Source organism: Arvicanthis niloticus, chromosome 9, assembly GCF_011762505.2.
Source record: "Arvicanthis niloticus isolate mArvNil1 chromosome 9, mArvNil1.pat.X, whole genome shotgun sequence".
In the NCBI taxonomy this organism is placed as follows: Eukaryota; Metazoa; Chordata; class Mammalia; order Rodentia; family Muridae; genus Arvicanthis; species Arvicanthis niloticus.
The window spans coordinates 74,631,400-74,647,781 of NC_047666.1; the positions used below are offsets into that span (position 1 = coordinate 74,631,400).

At 43.8% G+C, this 16,382-nt stretch overlaps 1 protein-coding gene across 1 annotated transcript in view; it reads left to right on the top strand.

Annotated features, from left to right (window-relative positions):
• Positions 1 to 2,375: 2,375 nt before the first annotated feature.
• Positions 2,376 to 16,382, top strand: part of Dera (deoxyribose-phosphate aldolase) — an 81,963-nt gene continuing 67,956 nt past the window's right edge. The window contains exon 1 of the mRNA XM_034512570.2: positions 2,376 to 2,494. Within this exon, the coding sequence (XP_034368461.1) occupies positions 2,464 to 2,494 (31 nt within the window). The 5' untranslated portion in view covers positions 2,376 to 2,463. The remainder of the gene's footprint in view (positions 2,495 to 16,382) is intronic.

The window sequence follows — 16,382 nt, forward strand, 5'->3', positions numbered from 1 at the left end:
GCTAAACTGGTTTCTCAGCTTCTTTAGTGACTGATGCTACCTTAAATTCAGGTGTTCAAGTGAAAAGGCTTGGATGACCCTGCGTGTATGTTTGATTCCTACGTGTGGCCGTGTGCTTGTCTTGGGAGCTCTCCTAGATCTGCTCCTGGCCTCCCTTCTGTTACTCCCTCCTCAAGCTGCCCATGGTTCTTGGATGTTGCAGTCTACCATCTCCTGCCTTTGCCTGGTTCTCAGCCTTCAGCAATCTACACTGCAGGAAAGGCTTTAGAATTTGAACCAGGAGGTTGGGGCACTTGGTTTGGTTGCTGGTAGATTCCTTGACCATGTGCCAATTTTTTCATAGCCTGCTGAAACTTTTCAGTGGGGCTGAAACTTCCAAGTAAAAAAGTGTGGACTTGAGAGTCGGCCGAGTGAGTAAAGGGTGAGCTCTGCTGGTATGAACATCTGGGTTTGCCTCCCCAATAGCACATACAAACTTGGATATGGTGTGCACTTCTGAACATGCCCAGAACACACATGGGAGCTACGTATTAGTTAGGGTACAGGATTGCTTGGTCATTGTGGCTAGGGTAATTCTCTAGGTTTTTGTGTTGAGACATGAGTATTTTGGCCATGCATGATGTTGGCATTCTTGGTGATCTAGTGGGTTTCAGATAAACTCCAGGTTTGTAGTGCCTGCTCTAAGGTTTGCAAGGTTAAGTGAAAATAACAGTGGTATTATGAATACTATCTAGACACATCCAAAATATTTACAAGTAGCTACGTGTGGACCAGACTAGATGGCAGCTCTATAGGGGAATAAACAGGCTTCTGTCTAGCTGAGTAATTGTGTATCTGATGCTACCATTAATAACTTCCATTTATCATGTCCTTAGGTATTTATAAACCATACAACTTTGTATGCAAACACATTTTGATTACCCAGTTTTGCAAGTAGACTGTTACATCCTAGAGCCTTATAGTCACTAAGTAGAACTGAAATATGAATGGTTTTAGTTCATTATAGCCCTCTACCAGATTGCTGCGCAATTCTCAAATTTTGGGTCTCTGGGTATATGTACATCTCTGGCAGGACTTTCCTGAGATGAAAATGCTTTCATACTTCTGAAAATACTAGAGCAATTGATTCACTAGACACACTTGTACTTCAGACTTTTAGCTCAGCAGAGGTGGTTCTATGTGAGTACAGATAACAATGGCTAGCCCCCTGTGCTGTGAACCTGGAGTAATTCAGACAAACCAGGCTGAAAAAAAATCAGCATCACCAAGTCTCAACCTTAGAGAGCCAAGAAATTGTCGGGATCCATAAGGAAATGGTTCATAAGATAAGGAAAATGAAGTTCATAAAGGCCAGTAATGTGTCCTAGGTTACATAGTCACAGAACTAAGTTCAAAGAAATCTTTTCAGGGCTAAAGAGAGAACTCAGCAGTTGTTAGTGCTTATGCTCCTTAAGACTTAAGCATGGTTCGCAGCTTATGACTAACTCTTGGTCCAGAGGGTCCTGGTCTGGCCTTTGCAGGTACCTGTACACATGGGCTATGCATACATATGTGTGTGTATACACAAAAATGAAAATAACCATATTTTTTAAATGAAAGAAACCAAGCCTTTTATTGAATGTGGCATCCGCCATAATCCCAGCAGTGGAGAGTCTGGGCAGAGGATTCAACAAAGCAATCTCTGGGCCAGCCATGATCACAGTGAAATTTCTGTCTAAAAAAAACAAGGCAAAAGGGCTTGAGAGATGGCTCAGCCGTTAAGAGCACTGACTGCTCTTCCAGAGGTCCTGAGTTCGATTCCCAGCAACCACTTGATGGCTCACAACTATCTGTAATGGGATCTGATACCCTCTTTTGGTGTGTCTGAAGACAGCTACAGTGTGCTAGTATACTCATATATATTAAATAAATCATTAAAGCACAAAAACAAAAAAGAGAAACCAGATCTCCCCAAGCTTATGTCCTGGCTTCTTTTTCATTGAATCCAGACTAGAAATCCCAGCGTGTTCTAGGTCCTAGACTGCCTTGGCTGTTACCTGAGGGCTCTGGAACACCGCCCACAATTCGGGTCCAAGGCTACATTGCTCTGCCCATGCAAGGAATCCAATTCTGCCACTCACATGATCCTACAGCTAAACTCCCCAAGGCTCATTCTGTCTAGCTCATTCTGTCTAGCAATGTAAGCATTTTAAAATGGTCGGGAGACTTCTGGAGCTGGGACATGCTCACGTTGAGTGCCTGATCCGGAAGGACAAGGAGCAGGTAGTGTAATGTCCTGACTGGGCGCCCGGAAAGTAGTAGGGAAAAAAGGTGGAGTACAGGACTGAAGGGGCGTGGCTTTGGAAGGGTGCGGCTTAGGAGGTGCAGAAGGGGCGTGGCTCGGGGCGGGCTCTTGGCAGGAAGAAGGAAGGCCTGGCCTGTGTGGGGCCCTGGAACAAGAGTTGGCTTTCTGTGGTGGCCACGATGGGAGCGCACTGCCGGGGCACCGAGCTCGGTAAGAGCCGGCGGGTTGCGCTCCCCTTCGCCCGGTCGCGTGCTTGGTGGGTTGGGAGTGGGGGAGGAGGGGTTACTAAGGGCGGTCCACGGAGGGCGGAGACCCAAACTGAGACAGAACCTCGGGACTGCCCTGCCGCCATGCTCATTGCAGTCTTACTCTTTGAGTGGAAGCAAGGAAGGGTTAATTAGATCTTTCCACTTTGTAGCTCTGTGGTCGCAGAAAACAAACCCCGGCCAAAAGCCTGACGGAGTGCTTGTACCATTTACTGCCGGATTCACGTAGCCATTCCCAAAGTTGGCTGCGTTGGTGGAAGAGTGGTCTTGGCCTTCTGCTAAAAATGATTTTAGATGCTTACACAAAATGTTATTTTTAAAACTATTTTTCATCTTCTTGATACTAGTTCAGGTGTTACTGGGGAAAAAAATTTAGAAGTCTGTATGTAATTCAAACGTAGCAAAAACGTGACTGAAGCCAAATGTCAGTGATTTAACTTTGTATAATAGTTTGCTTTATATCCTAGACCCTCTTAGTAGTGTGATTTTGGGTAAATTAACTCACTTTGTGCTTACATCTGTAAAGTAGTTACTAGGAAGCTGCTTCTGTCCGAGGTGGTTTGGGTAGTGTGAGGAGTGGCTACCTGGAGCCTTGGGTAGAGTTCTCTGCACTTAGTTTTGATAACGAATGATAATAAGCCGATAAAGTTCTCTTCCTAGGGACTAGTTTTGAGTAGCTATAAGTGATACACATAGTTACTCTTTTCTCTTCAAAAGGGACTTGCTCTATGAATAAACAGTCTAGACTTTAAGAAGTGTTTAGAATTGCATGCTTCAGGTAGTTTCTGTACCAAGTTTCACATCAGTTTAGCGACTCCTTCCAACAGACGGTGGCTTACAACTTATCCCTGTAATGTAAACTTTAGGAGTGATCAAGCGTACCCTGGATTGGAATATCCTTGAAGATGGGGTCTAAGGGTTGGAGGTGAGAGGTGTCTGCATCTTTGTACGAGGTTGAGGATGTAACATAACTTCCCCTGAACACCTCTTTTAAAAGTTTCACAGTTTCCTTTCATGAGATGCAACTAAGCCATTTTTACTTTCTAACGTGTAAGTCCCAGGCTGGGTGCCGTTGCACACACCTGTAACCCCAGCATCAGGTGTGTGTCAGGTCAGCCTGGACTAGAAGAGCTTTTCTCAAAAAGCCGTCAAAACACTACCTGGAGTGTTGCAAAGTAACAGTGTAGAAACTAACTGCTATTTAGAATAATAGTAAGTGTGCGCTCACACCTGCATCTAAAGGTTATATTTTCCTTACAATTCTTGTCAAAATCAGGGAGATTTTAAGAGTCCTTATCTGCTGTGGTATTAACCCTTAGGAATGACAGCTGCAATCTAAATTGCTAAAGTAAATCCCATGAATTATATATGTACTATGAAAAAATTGCTCTGTATTAATTTCAACATTGCTTTAATTGGTGATTTTTTTGTGTTTTTCGCTGATTAAAGACATCTTAATGTTTTTAATGGACACTACTTTTTTGGGGAGGGGGGACACTACTTTTTTAAAAAGAAATTAGCTTTATCTAAACACATTTGTATTATGGAAATTTTAGGAAAACGCGGTTATCACCAGAGAGACTGTAGAATTCACTAGTCATTGTTATTTACATTTTTTTTTCCGTTTTATTTTTATTTTGTGTGAGTTTTGCCTGTACGTGTTTATTGCGCACATGCAATGCCTGTTGAGGCCAGAAGAGGGCATCCAATCCCCTGGGATTGGAGTTTCAGATGGTCTGTGGCTGCCGCGTGGGAATTGAACTCAGGTCCTCTCAAAGAGCTCTTAACTGCTGAGACATCTCATCAGCCTTTAATCCAGATTTAAAAAAAAGCAAATTTATTTGTCTACTCTGTGTGTGTGTGTGTGTGGGTGCGTGCGTGCATGTGAGAGTGTGTTGGTGTGTCAGGGTGTGTGTGTGTTGGTGTGCGTGTGTTGGGGTATGCGCATGCACACCTCTGGAGATCAGAGGGTAGCTTTCACAGTTGGCTCACCCTTCCCCTTTTGCCATCCAGGATTCAAATTCAGGATGTCCTATGTAGCAGTAAGCATCTTGCCCACTGAGCCACTGGCTGGCCCTGAACTTGATTTTTAGGATGAGAACTCTGCAAGGAACGTTTCTTCCCAGCAGGGCTTTCCAGATAGGGATGCTCTGACTGACTAGAAAATGGAGATCCGACCGTCTGGGGCCAGGTGGTTCTGAAGCACCCTCAGGGAACCGCCATGCTGGTCGATGGTCATTTGTTAATCTCCCCAGGCTCTGTCAATATGTTCTAGACTTTTCTGACTTTTCCATAAAATGTAGGTACCCATAAACATGTTTTTTTCTTTAGTTCCCCAAGTAACCTAGGCAGACAGAAGACTGTCACATGTGGAACTATGGAATACATTCTTGAACTACTGACTGTTTGGGGGAACCTGTCCATGCAGCTGGGTCCCGTGTGTGGACAGGAGCTATGAGGGCCATGCCTTTCTAGTTTTGAATCTCAGTCAAAGGCCACTTGATGACATCTGTTTTTAAAGGTATCTCACACTTATGAGGGTGGTGGACAGTGGTTTTGTCTTGGGATTTCTATAACTGATGAAACACTATGAACAAAAACAAGTTGAGGAGGCAGAGGCATACTTCCCTTTCTGTTCGTCTTTGAAGGAAGTCAGGGCAGGAACTCAACTAGGGCAGGGGGCAGGAGTCACAGAGGGGTGCAGTGCTGCTTACTGGCTGTTTCTCATGGCTTGCTCAGCTTCTTTTTTTTTTTTTCCTTATGGTGTCACAACTTCTAACATTTGAGATTTATTTAGCTACCTTGGTTACTTTTCTTCCAACATACTAATTTTTTGTTGTTGTTGTTTTTCTTTAGAACCCAGGACCACCAGCCCAGGACACCACCCACAATGGGCTGGGACCTCCCTCATCAATCACTGATTAAGAGAACGCCCCGAAGGGCCTGTCTATAGCCTGATCTTGTATAGGCTTTTTTTTTTTTTTTTTTTTTTTTTTCCCTCTGAGTTGTGGTTCCCTCTTCTCAGATGGCTCTAGCTACTGTCAAGTTGGCATGAAGCTAGCAAGCACAACTTCACTTCAAATTTGTGTATCATTAGAGGTATCTGGAAAGTGGGGAGTTTGGACTAGGGAACATTGTAGCAATGTTTTACTCTATGTCAGTCTGTTTCTGTTAAGGGAAAAGTTTCAAGCAAATCTTAATTGTGAGGAAACTGGGACGGTTCAGTGGACACTGTTATTAACAAGAGGCGGATATAGCTATGGTTGAGGGTGTTCAAAACAAAGAGTAGCCTTGGTGTAGCACCAAGGAACACAAGGACAAAGCCAGAGCAGCTCAAAGTTTACTGTTTCTGTAAGAAGGCTGTTCTTGAAGCCAAACCTTGCTAGCAGGCACCCTGGGCAGGAAGTTCAGATGGTGTTGTGTCTTTTCCCCATATGCTGTGGTCCAACTTCATAGTCTTCTGAGGTTGGCTGTTTTTGTTTTTATGCATATGAGTGGCTTATCTGCATATATGTCTGTATACCATGTACATTCTTGGTATCCTTGGAAGCTGAAAGATGTCATCACATCCCCTGGAGCTGGAGCTTCAGACAGTTGTGAGCTCTGGGTGCTGGGAATAGAATTTGAGTCTTCTGTAAGAGCAGGCAGTGCTCGTAAGCACTGAGCCATCTCAACCAGCCCAGTTCAAAATCCTTTTGAAAAAGATTATAAATGTGGTATCCATTCATCTTTTACCTTTGTACATTTGTGAAGTTAGATATATCTAGATTTTTTTTTTTTTGGTGTTTCTGGGATAGTAGTTTAAAATTCTTTTAATATTTATTTTACTTAATTTTATTTATTTTATGGGTATGGGTGCTTTGTCTGCATGTACATTTATGTACCATGTGGGTGCCTGGTGCCCTTGGCTCCCCTGGGACTGGTGTTACACATAGTTGTGAACTGGCATCTGGGTACTAAGACTTGAACTCAGGTTCGGAAGAGCAACCAGCTCTAACCACTGAGCTATTGCTCCCTGCAGTAGTCCCTGAAATGGTCTCATATATTCCAGTCTGGCTTAGAACTCTTTTAGTTGAGTGTGGCCTTGAGTCCTGATCCTCCTGCCTCCACCTCTCAAGGGCTAGGACTCTAAGGAGGCTGGCTGACTTTCTTACTTCGTTAGCCTGTTGGGTAAGTGAGCTGTGATAACAGGTGTTCTGGGTCCCCTTTGTCATCGTCTTTTATTTGTGTGTTTATAGGAGCTCGTGTAAGACTGGGAGCATGGGAAGCGCCTTTCTTCCTTCCTTCCTGTGTCTGGACTCTGGGCTGCTGTATTCTTGGCTGCCCTCCTTACTTGGCTGGTCTTGATTGCCCTACTCTGGACTTGAGGGTACCCTGTCCAAATGGAGTGGCTCAGAGGCCTGTCCTGTTCACCTCCTTCCCTGTCTTTATCCTGGTGGTTTAGGACGGTTGTCTAAGGAAGAGGGGAAAGGAACCAAAGTGCAGTTTACAAAAATGTGTTTATATGCACAGAAATTTGGGGAGTCCAGTGTGGAATGCCTCTTGTTTTGTGGCCCACGGTAGTGATCCCGGAGGTAGCCGACCTGTTCTGATCTCTAAGGGCACAGACTTCCCAGCCAGTCTGTATGTCTAGGACAGTAAATCCCTCAGGTGTCGGCTGAGCGCCGTTGCTGTTCAGGTGCTGTGATTTGATATCAGTACTAGGGCTTGGGGACAAGTGGCTTAACAATTTTCAGGCCAGCCTGGGATAAGCAAAACCACCAGGAAGGAAGAAATGGAATTTTATTTGAGGGGGCAGAGTAAGGAAACCCCCAACTTGACTGCTCCATTATTAAGGGGAAGGTTCTTATTCTGAAGAGTCTAGAGCAGAGAGAGAAGAAAGCAGACTGAACATGGCCCTGGCTGGGGAAGCAGGAGAGAATCGAGGGAGGTGGCAAGGGCTGGAGCTGGAGCACAGGAGAGAGCAAGAGACAGCATTGGGAGAGCCAACAGCAAGGGAGGGACCAGTGAGCGCAGCTGGATTCTAAGGAAGATGTGTGGCTGTGGCGAGGGAGTGGCGGGTGTGTGTGGCTAGGATGGTAGTGTGGAATTTGAAATGTATAACAGGTCCTTGTGATACTAAGGGAGGCTGGAGGCCAGCATGGGCTTTGATATGCTGAGAGCCATATGTCCCTTCACCAGAGGTCAGGGAAATGACTCCTTTGGGGGACAGAAAATCTGTTTCACAAGTTCCCGAGGAACGATGGCTTTTATCTGTCGAAAATCCTTCTATTGTCCAGCCTGAGACCATTTTTGGATATGTGAACTGCCTGAGACCTAACAAAAATGACCTCAGAAACACAGAAGGACAGGAAGAGATGGCGTCAAACCAGTCCAGGGGAGGCTTTCTTTCCTAATGCTGTTTCTCACCGGATAGTTTGTGCACAGGGATTGAGCAGAAGCAGCCTAGAAGGTTCCTTTAAACACAGTGTTCAGACTCTAGTGTAATCTTATTCTGCCGTAGTGGATATGACTAATATATTGAAGAAGATAGAATTATCTCACTCTGTGTATGGATCACACAGTCAGTATGGTGACTGTACATTTCTGTATTTGAAGTTGGGTGCCCTTTTATGAACACTTTTATTCTGCTTTTGATGTCTGCTATCTTTTGTTTATAAGCATACACATAAGGCGATCTTTTAGTATTCTGATACTGTTTTGATAAATAGAAAACTATAAAATAATAATCAGAGTTTGTTGTATAATTAAATCCTCTGTGGTCTCTGCTACGAGGAAACACTTTTTTTTTTTTTTTTTTTTTTTTTTTTTTTATAAAAGTATCCAAGCCCTGTGGATTTTAATTATTAGGAGGAAAGACAAGCGTCAAGCCTCCATTGAAAATGGGACGCCTCTGCCTGGAAAGAAAGACTACTAAATGAGACAGCAGACGGAGCCCTTGAGGACGCGATTGAAACGTGTCACTAGAAATGGTTTAAGTGGAGAGTTCTGGCCCTTTCAAAACACTGCCTGTCGCTTGAGGATTGGGTCACCTTGAAATGTGTTCGTCTTTGAATTAAAGGCATGAAAAGGCACTTTGAAAAATTTCAGTCGACTTTGGTGTGTGTTGCGAGCGTCTGTGGGTGTACCTCTCCTCTGCCGTCTCACTGAAACAGTCGGCTCCCTGGAAACCAAAGTGGTCGCAAGAGGAGGATAAATGTTTAATCTCTGCGCCACAACTGTACATAGTTTTTTAAAATGCCGAGCCTCTCGCATCCCGACTCCTCACTGTCTTTGTATACTTAGGCTTTCCCCTTCAAAGAGATGCCAGGCGGAGAACCAGTGCTGGTGATCGCTCTCTAAGAGGACTCCACGTGGCTGGTGCCAGGGTTGTCTTACACTCTAGTTAATGATGCCAAGTTGCACTCTTTAAAGAAAGGAAGACTACTGAAATTATCTCATCAGAATCCTGATTCCAACGAGTGTCTCTGTTGAACACCTCAGGGACATAGTTTTGTTCGTATAGTTCAGCGTCGGGATGTGTTTGTGTGTGTGAGTGTGCAGTTCGTTTAAGTGTCTACAGCCGGGTCGGGAAGTGGCTCAGTGACTGACAGTACTGGCCACACACCTCAAAGCTTGACTTCAGTCCTGGGATCCTCTATTAAAATCTCACAGGCATGCATGTATTTGTAATCCCATACTCCTACAGTAGGAGATGGAGACAGGGAAGTTACCCAGAAACTCTAGTGCCATCTGTCCTTAAAAATTCATCAGGGAGAAATAAGTACCTGTCTCAAGGGAAAACTCACTGCCCTCCACATATAAGCCACATCCATACCTACTGGTGTACATAGAATGATATACACGCAAGTCATTTAAAACATAAAAAGTGTCTATGCCTTAGCAGAGTCCCTATGTTTTGTTTAACTTTCACTAGCCGCACTGAAACCCGCCGTCTGCGAATGGTCATTAGAGACTCTCTGCTGGGCTCTGTGTGTTTTCCCAGAAGCACTGAAGTTTCTGAAGGATAAAGGTGGCTTTGACCTTGAACAGGGACTTCTGTGCCCTGGCTTGTCCTTTCCTGATCTGTAAGGTGGACTTCCCATGTGCTGCTGGTGAGGCGGATATTGATAACTCCGGAAGATATGCTTGTGTGGACGTGTGGGGCATCTTCGTGCCTCTTGCTGTTCTTGGAAATCTAAAGCTACTCTAAAGATTATGTTCGGAACAAAAGAAGCCGGTGTACAATCCCCGAGACCCTGAGGGTTCTTCCGGTTCTTTAGTTTGAGCCACGTGATCATTCAGTGGCCATTCATCATTCACGCGGCTATGCAGGCTAGCGTTCTTGGGTTTACCCTTTAGACTTCCCTCTTGCTGGTGGTGTGTCTCTCTGGCTTTGCAGACTGGTTAGTCTGTAGGTCTTGTCCCTCTCATGGACTGGATGTGACTAGATACTGACTACGTTGTCCTTTCCTCTAGATGCCTCAGATCTCAAAGTGGGGCGTCTTCCTTAGTTCCTCTCCGCCTCACCATTTCGGCTAGACTAGCGGCCGGCGAGATCCTGGGGGCCTCCTGCCTTCGCCTTGACTGGGGTCCCTCAGCGCTAGGATGATGTGTGCACCACAACACTCTTGTCTTTTAGGTGGAAGCTGAGAGTCTGGAATCAGGTCCTCTAACTTGCAACGCCAGTGCTTCACTGATCAAAGGAGCCGTCCCAGCACAGAGCCTGTATTTTGTATTCATCCCTCTGCCGACAGGCCCTGGTTATAGTCTTAGTGTTTGCTTCCATTAGAGATGTGAGGACTCACTCTGCCCTTCCTGCTCTTCCCAGGCATGTGATACATGGCATCGCTGTGAGGGCTCCAAGACTTCTGATCCACTCCAGGAAAAGCTTCATTCCACTGAGCTCCTTGTTCAAATAGAATAGATTGCATTTATTGTTTCAGATTTTTTTTTTTTAAATTTGGTTCCTGTACAATATCCTTCCGTTTCATGTAACACATATAATCTATGTGGAACTTTTTTTCAGTGTGTTTGTTTGTGAACACAAGTCCTGGTGCCCAATGAGACCAGAGGCATTGGTTCCCAGCGGAACTTGAGTTAGAGACAGTTCTGAGTCTTCTGACGTGGGTTCAGGGAATCAGGCTCTGGTTCTCTAGAACATATGCTTAACTCTCTCCAGCCCACTCTAGTGATTATGTATATGACCGTTGTTTTGATATAACTTAGCTTCAGCATCTAGTGGCCCGAGTATCCTTTGAAACTCGGCAGATACTGTGCGATCTTGAACATCTAATTGAGTGTCTGGGCTTCAGTGTCCTCAATCTGTAATTCCACCCTGGAAGACTGACTTGGATCACTGTCAACTTGATGAGTGATCACTGCCAGTCAAAAATTCTGGCTGCTTTTCTATTTTCCTCTGAAATATCAACTCTCATGACCTCTACTCCTCCCTGTAAGCACCCTTAGTCTCTTCCAGTCCCCTGAAGTGCTCTATCTCTCTGGTGCTGAGGTTGTGTGTGTGTGTGTGGTAGTGAAGTTTACCATCCTGGAGATGGGCTCTCTTTGCCAGGTTTCTATCTCTAATAGTGCTTACAATAATACCATTCATGACACAACTTTCTGCGTGTGCCCAGGCTCCCACGTATCCCAGATGGACCTCAAGCCCTGTATGTAGCTGCGAATGGCCTTGCAGTTCAGATCATCCCCCTTGCCTCCCGAGTGCTAGGATGTATATGTGCGGCACCACGTATGTGGTTTATATGATGCTGATGTCAAACCTGTGATTCCTGCATGGTAGCAAAGCACGTTAACAGCCACGTTGACAGCCCTCATCTCCCTCCACGGTCCTCTGGCTGGTCCGTATACCTAGATTTCCCTCTGTAGTGGGAATAGTAATACTGATTGGTAGTTCCCACGCTACTGCCAGCACTGGCAGGCCACATGACACCAGAGTTCCAAAATGTCTCCACCCAGCTCACTAAGTTCCCACTGGCGGGTCACTATCACGCCATCCCCGTGCTTCAAAACCCCTATGTCCTTTGTGGGGCACATCAGGCAAACCCACGCTTTGCCGTCGTACCTTTCTCTCTTGAACTCAGTCGAGTCGCTGCGAGAAGAAAAACACCAAACAAACTTAGTTTAGAAACAATTATAACTCAATCTCTGGGCACAACAACTGGAATGTTAATATTGTAAGCTATAGTAATTCTAAATAACCGGGAAGGCTCAGTAGCTACATTCCTCTTCTTCTATGGGTCATTGGGACCCACTTGGCTCCTCCTGGCTCCTCGATCCTCTCTCCTTTCTCCTCCTTCCTCCCTCACAGGGATTCTACTACTCAGGCTGTCATGGTCTCTGGCTTGACTTTGGGACTTGCTGCCACAGTTCAGAATGTCCAGGGACCTCATCAGCTCTCCTAGTAGAACCGTCACTGGCCTTAGAGGTCAAACTTAAAATCGTCACTTTGATGAACTTTTCTCCTGCCTTTCTCTTAGGCCGAGGAGGAACCCGGGACCTCCTGTGTGCGAGACGAACACCCTATCTAACCTATGTCCTTAGCCCTTGTGCAGAGACTCAAAGCCAGGAAACAGAAAATTGCTGTAAAATTCAGCCATTTTTGTACGTAGCTCTTTGATAATGTGTGTGTGTGTGTGGGGCATTCTATGGCCACACAAATGGGCCGCCCTGTTTGCATCTATCTTTTCAGGTTTGTTTTTAAAATTTGATTCCTGTATAATATCCTTCCAATATTGTACCCTATTCTGTATAATGTCTCTAACAGATAAGAGCTTTGATGTCAGCTGATGTCAAGAATGGCCCTCAGGAGGATTGTCGAGTTTTGCTTGTGGATGTGCCAGCCTCTTGTTATCATGGATTCTTCCGTCAGTAACGATGTGGGAAGGCAGTAGAATGTTCAGTTCTCTCTAAAGTTCGAAAGAGTGACAGCCTAAAGAAAGCCTTAAAAGGCCGCAAAAATGACACTTTAGTGGTACAGGTTAACATATTCAACTTAGGGGAATATGTGGAGGAGGGGACCCTGCCTGCTGTCTGTGGAACATGCCATTCTTGTTCTTACTGCCACTCTTCTCTGCAACCCCAATCTTAAGGGCTCCTCACCCACCCCCGGCCCCCACCGACTGCTTATCTTTCTGTTTTTCTGGCTGCGAAACCCTGCCCTGCAATGAAGCAGGTCTCTCTGAGTATGGAACAAAACTCAGCTTGTCATGTGGCTTCCACCCACCTTGGGGGTCACTAGGTCAGTGGGGCTGGCAGCACGGAGCCAGCATTCTTTCAGTTACTGTCACAGTAAGGCAGGAAACTTTTTAGTGGGCGTGGCTTTCTTTTGGAGGGGCTTTAAGGTTTTTTGATGATTGTCACCGAGCATCTGAAAGTGCTGGGGAAACCAGCCTGCCTTGTCACAAAGAACTTCCTCCTAAAGAGAGGTGGTGGGAGATCAGGTACTTTGGGAAACAGTGGTTTGAATCAGAGCCCAGCAGGTGGTGATTTCCACTGTAATTCAGTGCAGGAGCATACACTCCCAGCCTGGACTGTCCCTGCTCAGTAAGGCAACAGGGGCTGGTTTGCTTGTTGGGGGAAATAATATCCATTCAAGCCCTGTATGCTTATAGTCCGGATGTTAGCATTTGTTGGCTGCCCGCTGTTGGAGGGGTATGTCTACAGTCCTAGCTGCTTCTATCTATGAGTGTGCTGTATGTGTGTGTATGTGCACATGTATGTGTGTCTCTATGTGTGTATATGTATATGTGCATGCATATATGTGTGTGTGTATATATGTGTGTACATATGTCTCTGTGTGTACATATATGTGTGTCTGCATGTGTATGCATATATGTATGTGTGTGCATATGTGTATGTGTGCATGTATGTATATGTGTCTGTCAATGAGTGTGAATGTATATATGTATGTCTGTGTGTGCATATATATATGTGTGTAAAGTGATTATTAATATTCTATATGTATTGATTAAAGCTGGAAATTAATATGTCAGCAGTTATTCCTTGGCCAGCTAGCTCACCCAATTACCATACAGAGACCTTTTAATATTTCAAAGCTTAGGCTTTAGCTGGGCAGACCCTCAAATAGCTCATCTAAGTTAACCCAACCTCCTAGCCCCATTCAGCCACATGGCCAGCTATACCTTCTAAGCCCATAGTCATGTTTGTCTTCTTTGATGTCTACTGGCAAAAAGGCCTTTGTCTTTCTTCCCAGAGTTTCTTTCTCCCTCCCAAGAAGTCCTTCTTTCTCTACTGTCGAATCACAGGCTTTAGTCTTTTATTGACCAGTTAACTTAGGGAACAAGGTTTGTAAAACAGAAGCTGGTGCAAGTGAAAATTTACTCTTGGGGCAGACAGATCTAGGGGTACAGAATTTAGCATTTGAATAAATAGCAGCACCAAACAACCCAAACATTCCCCACCTCCTTTTTTTTTTTTTTGGTTTTTTTTTTTTTTTTTTTTTTTTTTGGTTTTTCGAGACAGGGTTTCTCTGTATAGCCCTGGCTGTCCTGGAACTCACTCTGTAGACCAGGCTGGCCTCGAACTCAGAAATCCGCCTGTATCTGCCTCCCAAGTGCTGGGATTAAAGGCGTGAGCCACCACCGCCTGGCTCCCCATTTTGTCTAATAAGACGGCCCTTTCTCTTACAATAAAAAGCAACATAAAGTAGGAACATAATGAAACATTCCAGAAAATTATTAGGTAAGAGTTACATTCATAAAGTCCATTCTGTTTGTATTTAGCAACTTTGGATAAAGAATTTTATCATATATCTTATCTTGGTGAATTTAGCATTTTGTATTTAAATAATTTTCTGTCATAACTTGCATTGTTAACCTAAAAACATTTTCTTAAATCCTAAACAACTTAAGCTTAATTGTGACACTATAACTATCTAGTCTTTAACTATATCAGAGACCTGAGAAGGAATAAATATTTCCTGAGTGTGCAGGAAGTGCATACAAGCAACTTCCAAAAACTATAGAAAAGATAGAGACAGCTGATTTCCTGGATAGCTAGGATATTCTCTATACTATTATAATTTTCCCTATAATATTGGAGCATCTATCTTCTCCCCCAGTATATCTGACAGACATATTAGTGAAGCAGAAATTACTAAGGGCTTGCTTACCTGATCTTGGCAGAGCTTGGCAGTTGATTTTGCCTATGTTCAAGGTTTGCCCATTTTGGACAGCATTCTGTCAGCAGATGGTGAAGTTAGGACATTAACTTGCCACAAATTAAGCCATCTCCAAATGGGGGGTCCTTTGATGCTCATCTCTTCCTCCAAGTGGCTTGGGGTGCTGCCTGGAGCTGACACGTCTCAATGTCAAAAAAAAAAAAAAAACCTTAAATTAATAAAAATATCTTTAAATGCCATATTTTATGAGTTGCTGGGCTTTTTGAAGATCATCTATCTATTTATAGTATATCTGAGCAAGCAAGAGTTGCTTATTTCAAGCTGTTTATTATCTGTTCAACCTAGGATGCATATTTCTGTGATAATATAGACTAGTATCTAACATGTCCATGAGTTTGACTGTCTATTAACTTGTATTTCTTAAATATCCTAAACAGATTTTAATAGCAGCCTTAAAAGGCCTGGAATTAAAAATTGCATTTTCAGATGAGTTGCAAATGTCCAATACCTTATACAAGAGTTGAATATAGGTATGCATAATAAGTTGTAACAAAAATAACCTTAAAATTTTTATCAATATACAAAGATTTGTACCAATAAAACCTTAAAACATGTATCAGTATACAATAATCCATATCAATGTAAGCAAAGATAACCTTATTTGAGAATAACAAGAGTTCTAAGTTGAAGAGTAAATTCAATAATCTATCCCTTTTCCCATTATTCCTGTAATATTCCTATATCACCCCCCCCCATTTCTTCTCAAGCCCCTTTCCTTTTCTATGTGTATGTGCATGCATACATGTGGTGAATGTGTTTCTGTGTGTCTGTGTGTGCATGCATGCGTCTCTCTCTCTCTCTCTCTCTCTCTCTCTCTTTCTCTCTTTCTTTCTGTGTGTATGTGTATATTTAAGCTTAGATCAAGGTATGCAAGAAAAGCACGAGACTGGTAAGTTGGTGTCTAGAGAACATTTGATTATTTCTTGTGTTCTTTTTGTTTGTTTTGTGGAGACAAGGTTTATCTGTATATCTTTGGCTGTCCTGGAACTTGCTCTGTAAACCAGGCAGGCTTCATACTCACAGAGATCCTCCTGTCTCTGCCTCCCAAGTGCTGGGATTAAAGGAGTGTGCCACCACTATACATCTCCTGATTACTTCTTGTAAATCAGTGTCGTGGATGACACAGACATGCCACGTGTAGTGGCTGTACAGCCTGTCCTTTGGCTTTCAGTTTGGTTTTGAAGGGCAGTCTCATATCCCAGTTTAAGAATTTGTTTGTGTGTTTGTAGACTACTCTGCTTAAACTTTTTTGTGAGTAAAATTGTTGGGGATTGGCTCTAATGCCTTGAATTAATCGGGAATCTGCACGTCCAAATGCTAAAAGTCCTTGTCCCCAATTGGTTTTTGATCAGTCAATAAAGAGCCAACGGCCAATGAGTGGGTTGAGAGAGAGGGGCAGAACTTCCAGATTGCACGAGCTAGGAACTGCAAGAGAGGAAGGGAGAATCTCCAGGTTTCTGAGAAAGACAGATCAGATTTAGAGCTGCAGAAGGAAAATCATCCAAAACAGCAATTTTGGGTAAATACCTTAACAGATATGATTTCAAAATGCAAATATATGAATTTCAGTTTAAAATAATAGTGATTCTCAATAGACCATTTAAAACCTATTTGCTGGAAATATCAGAGATAA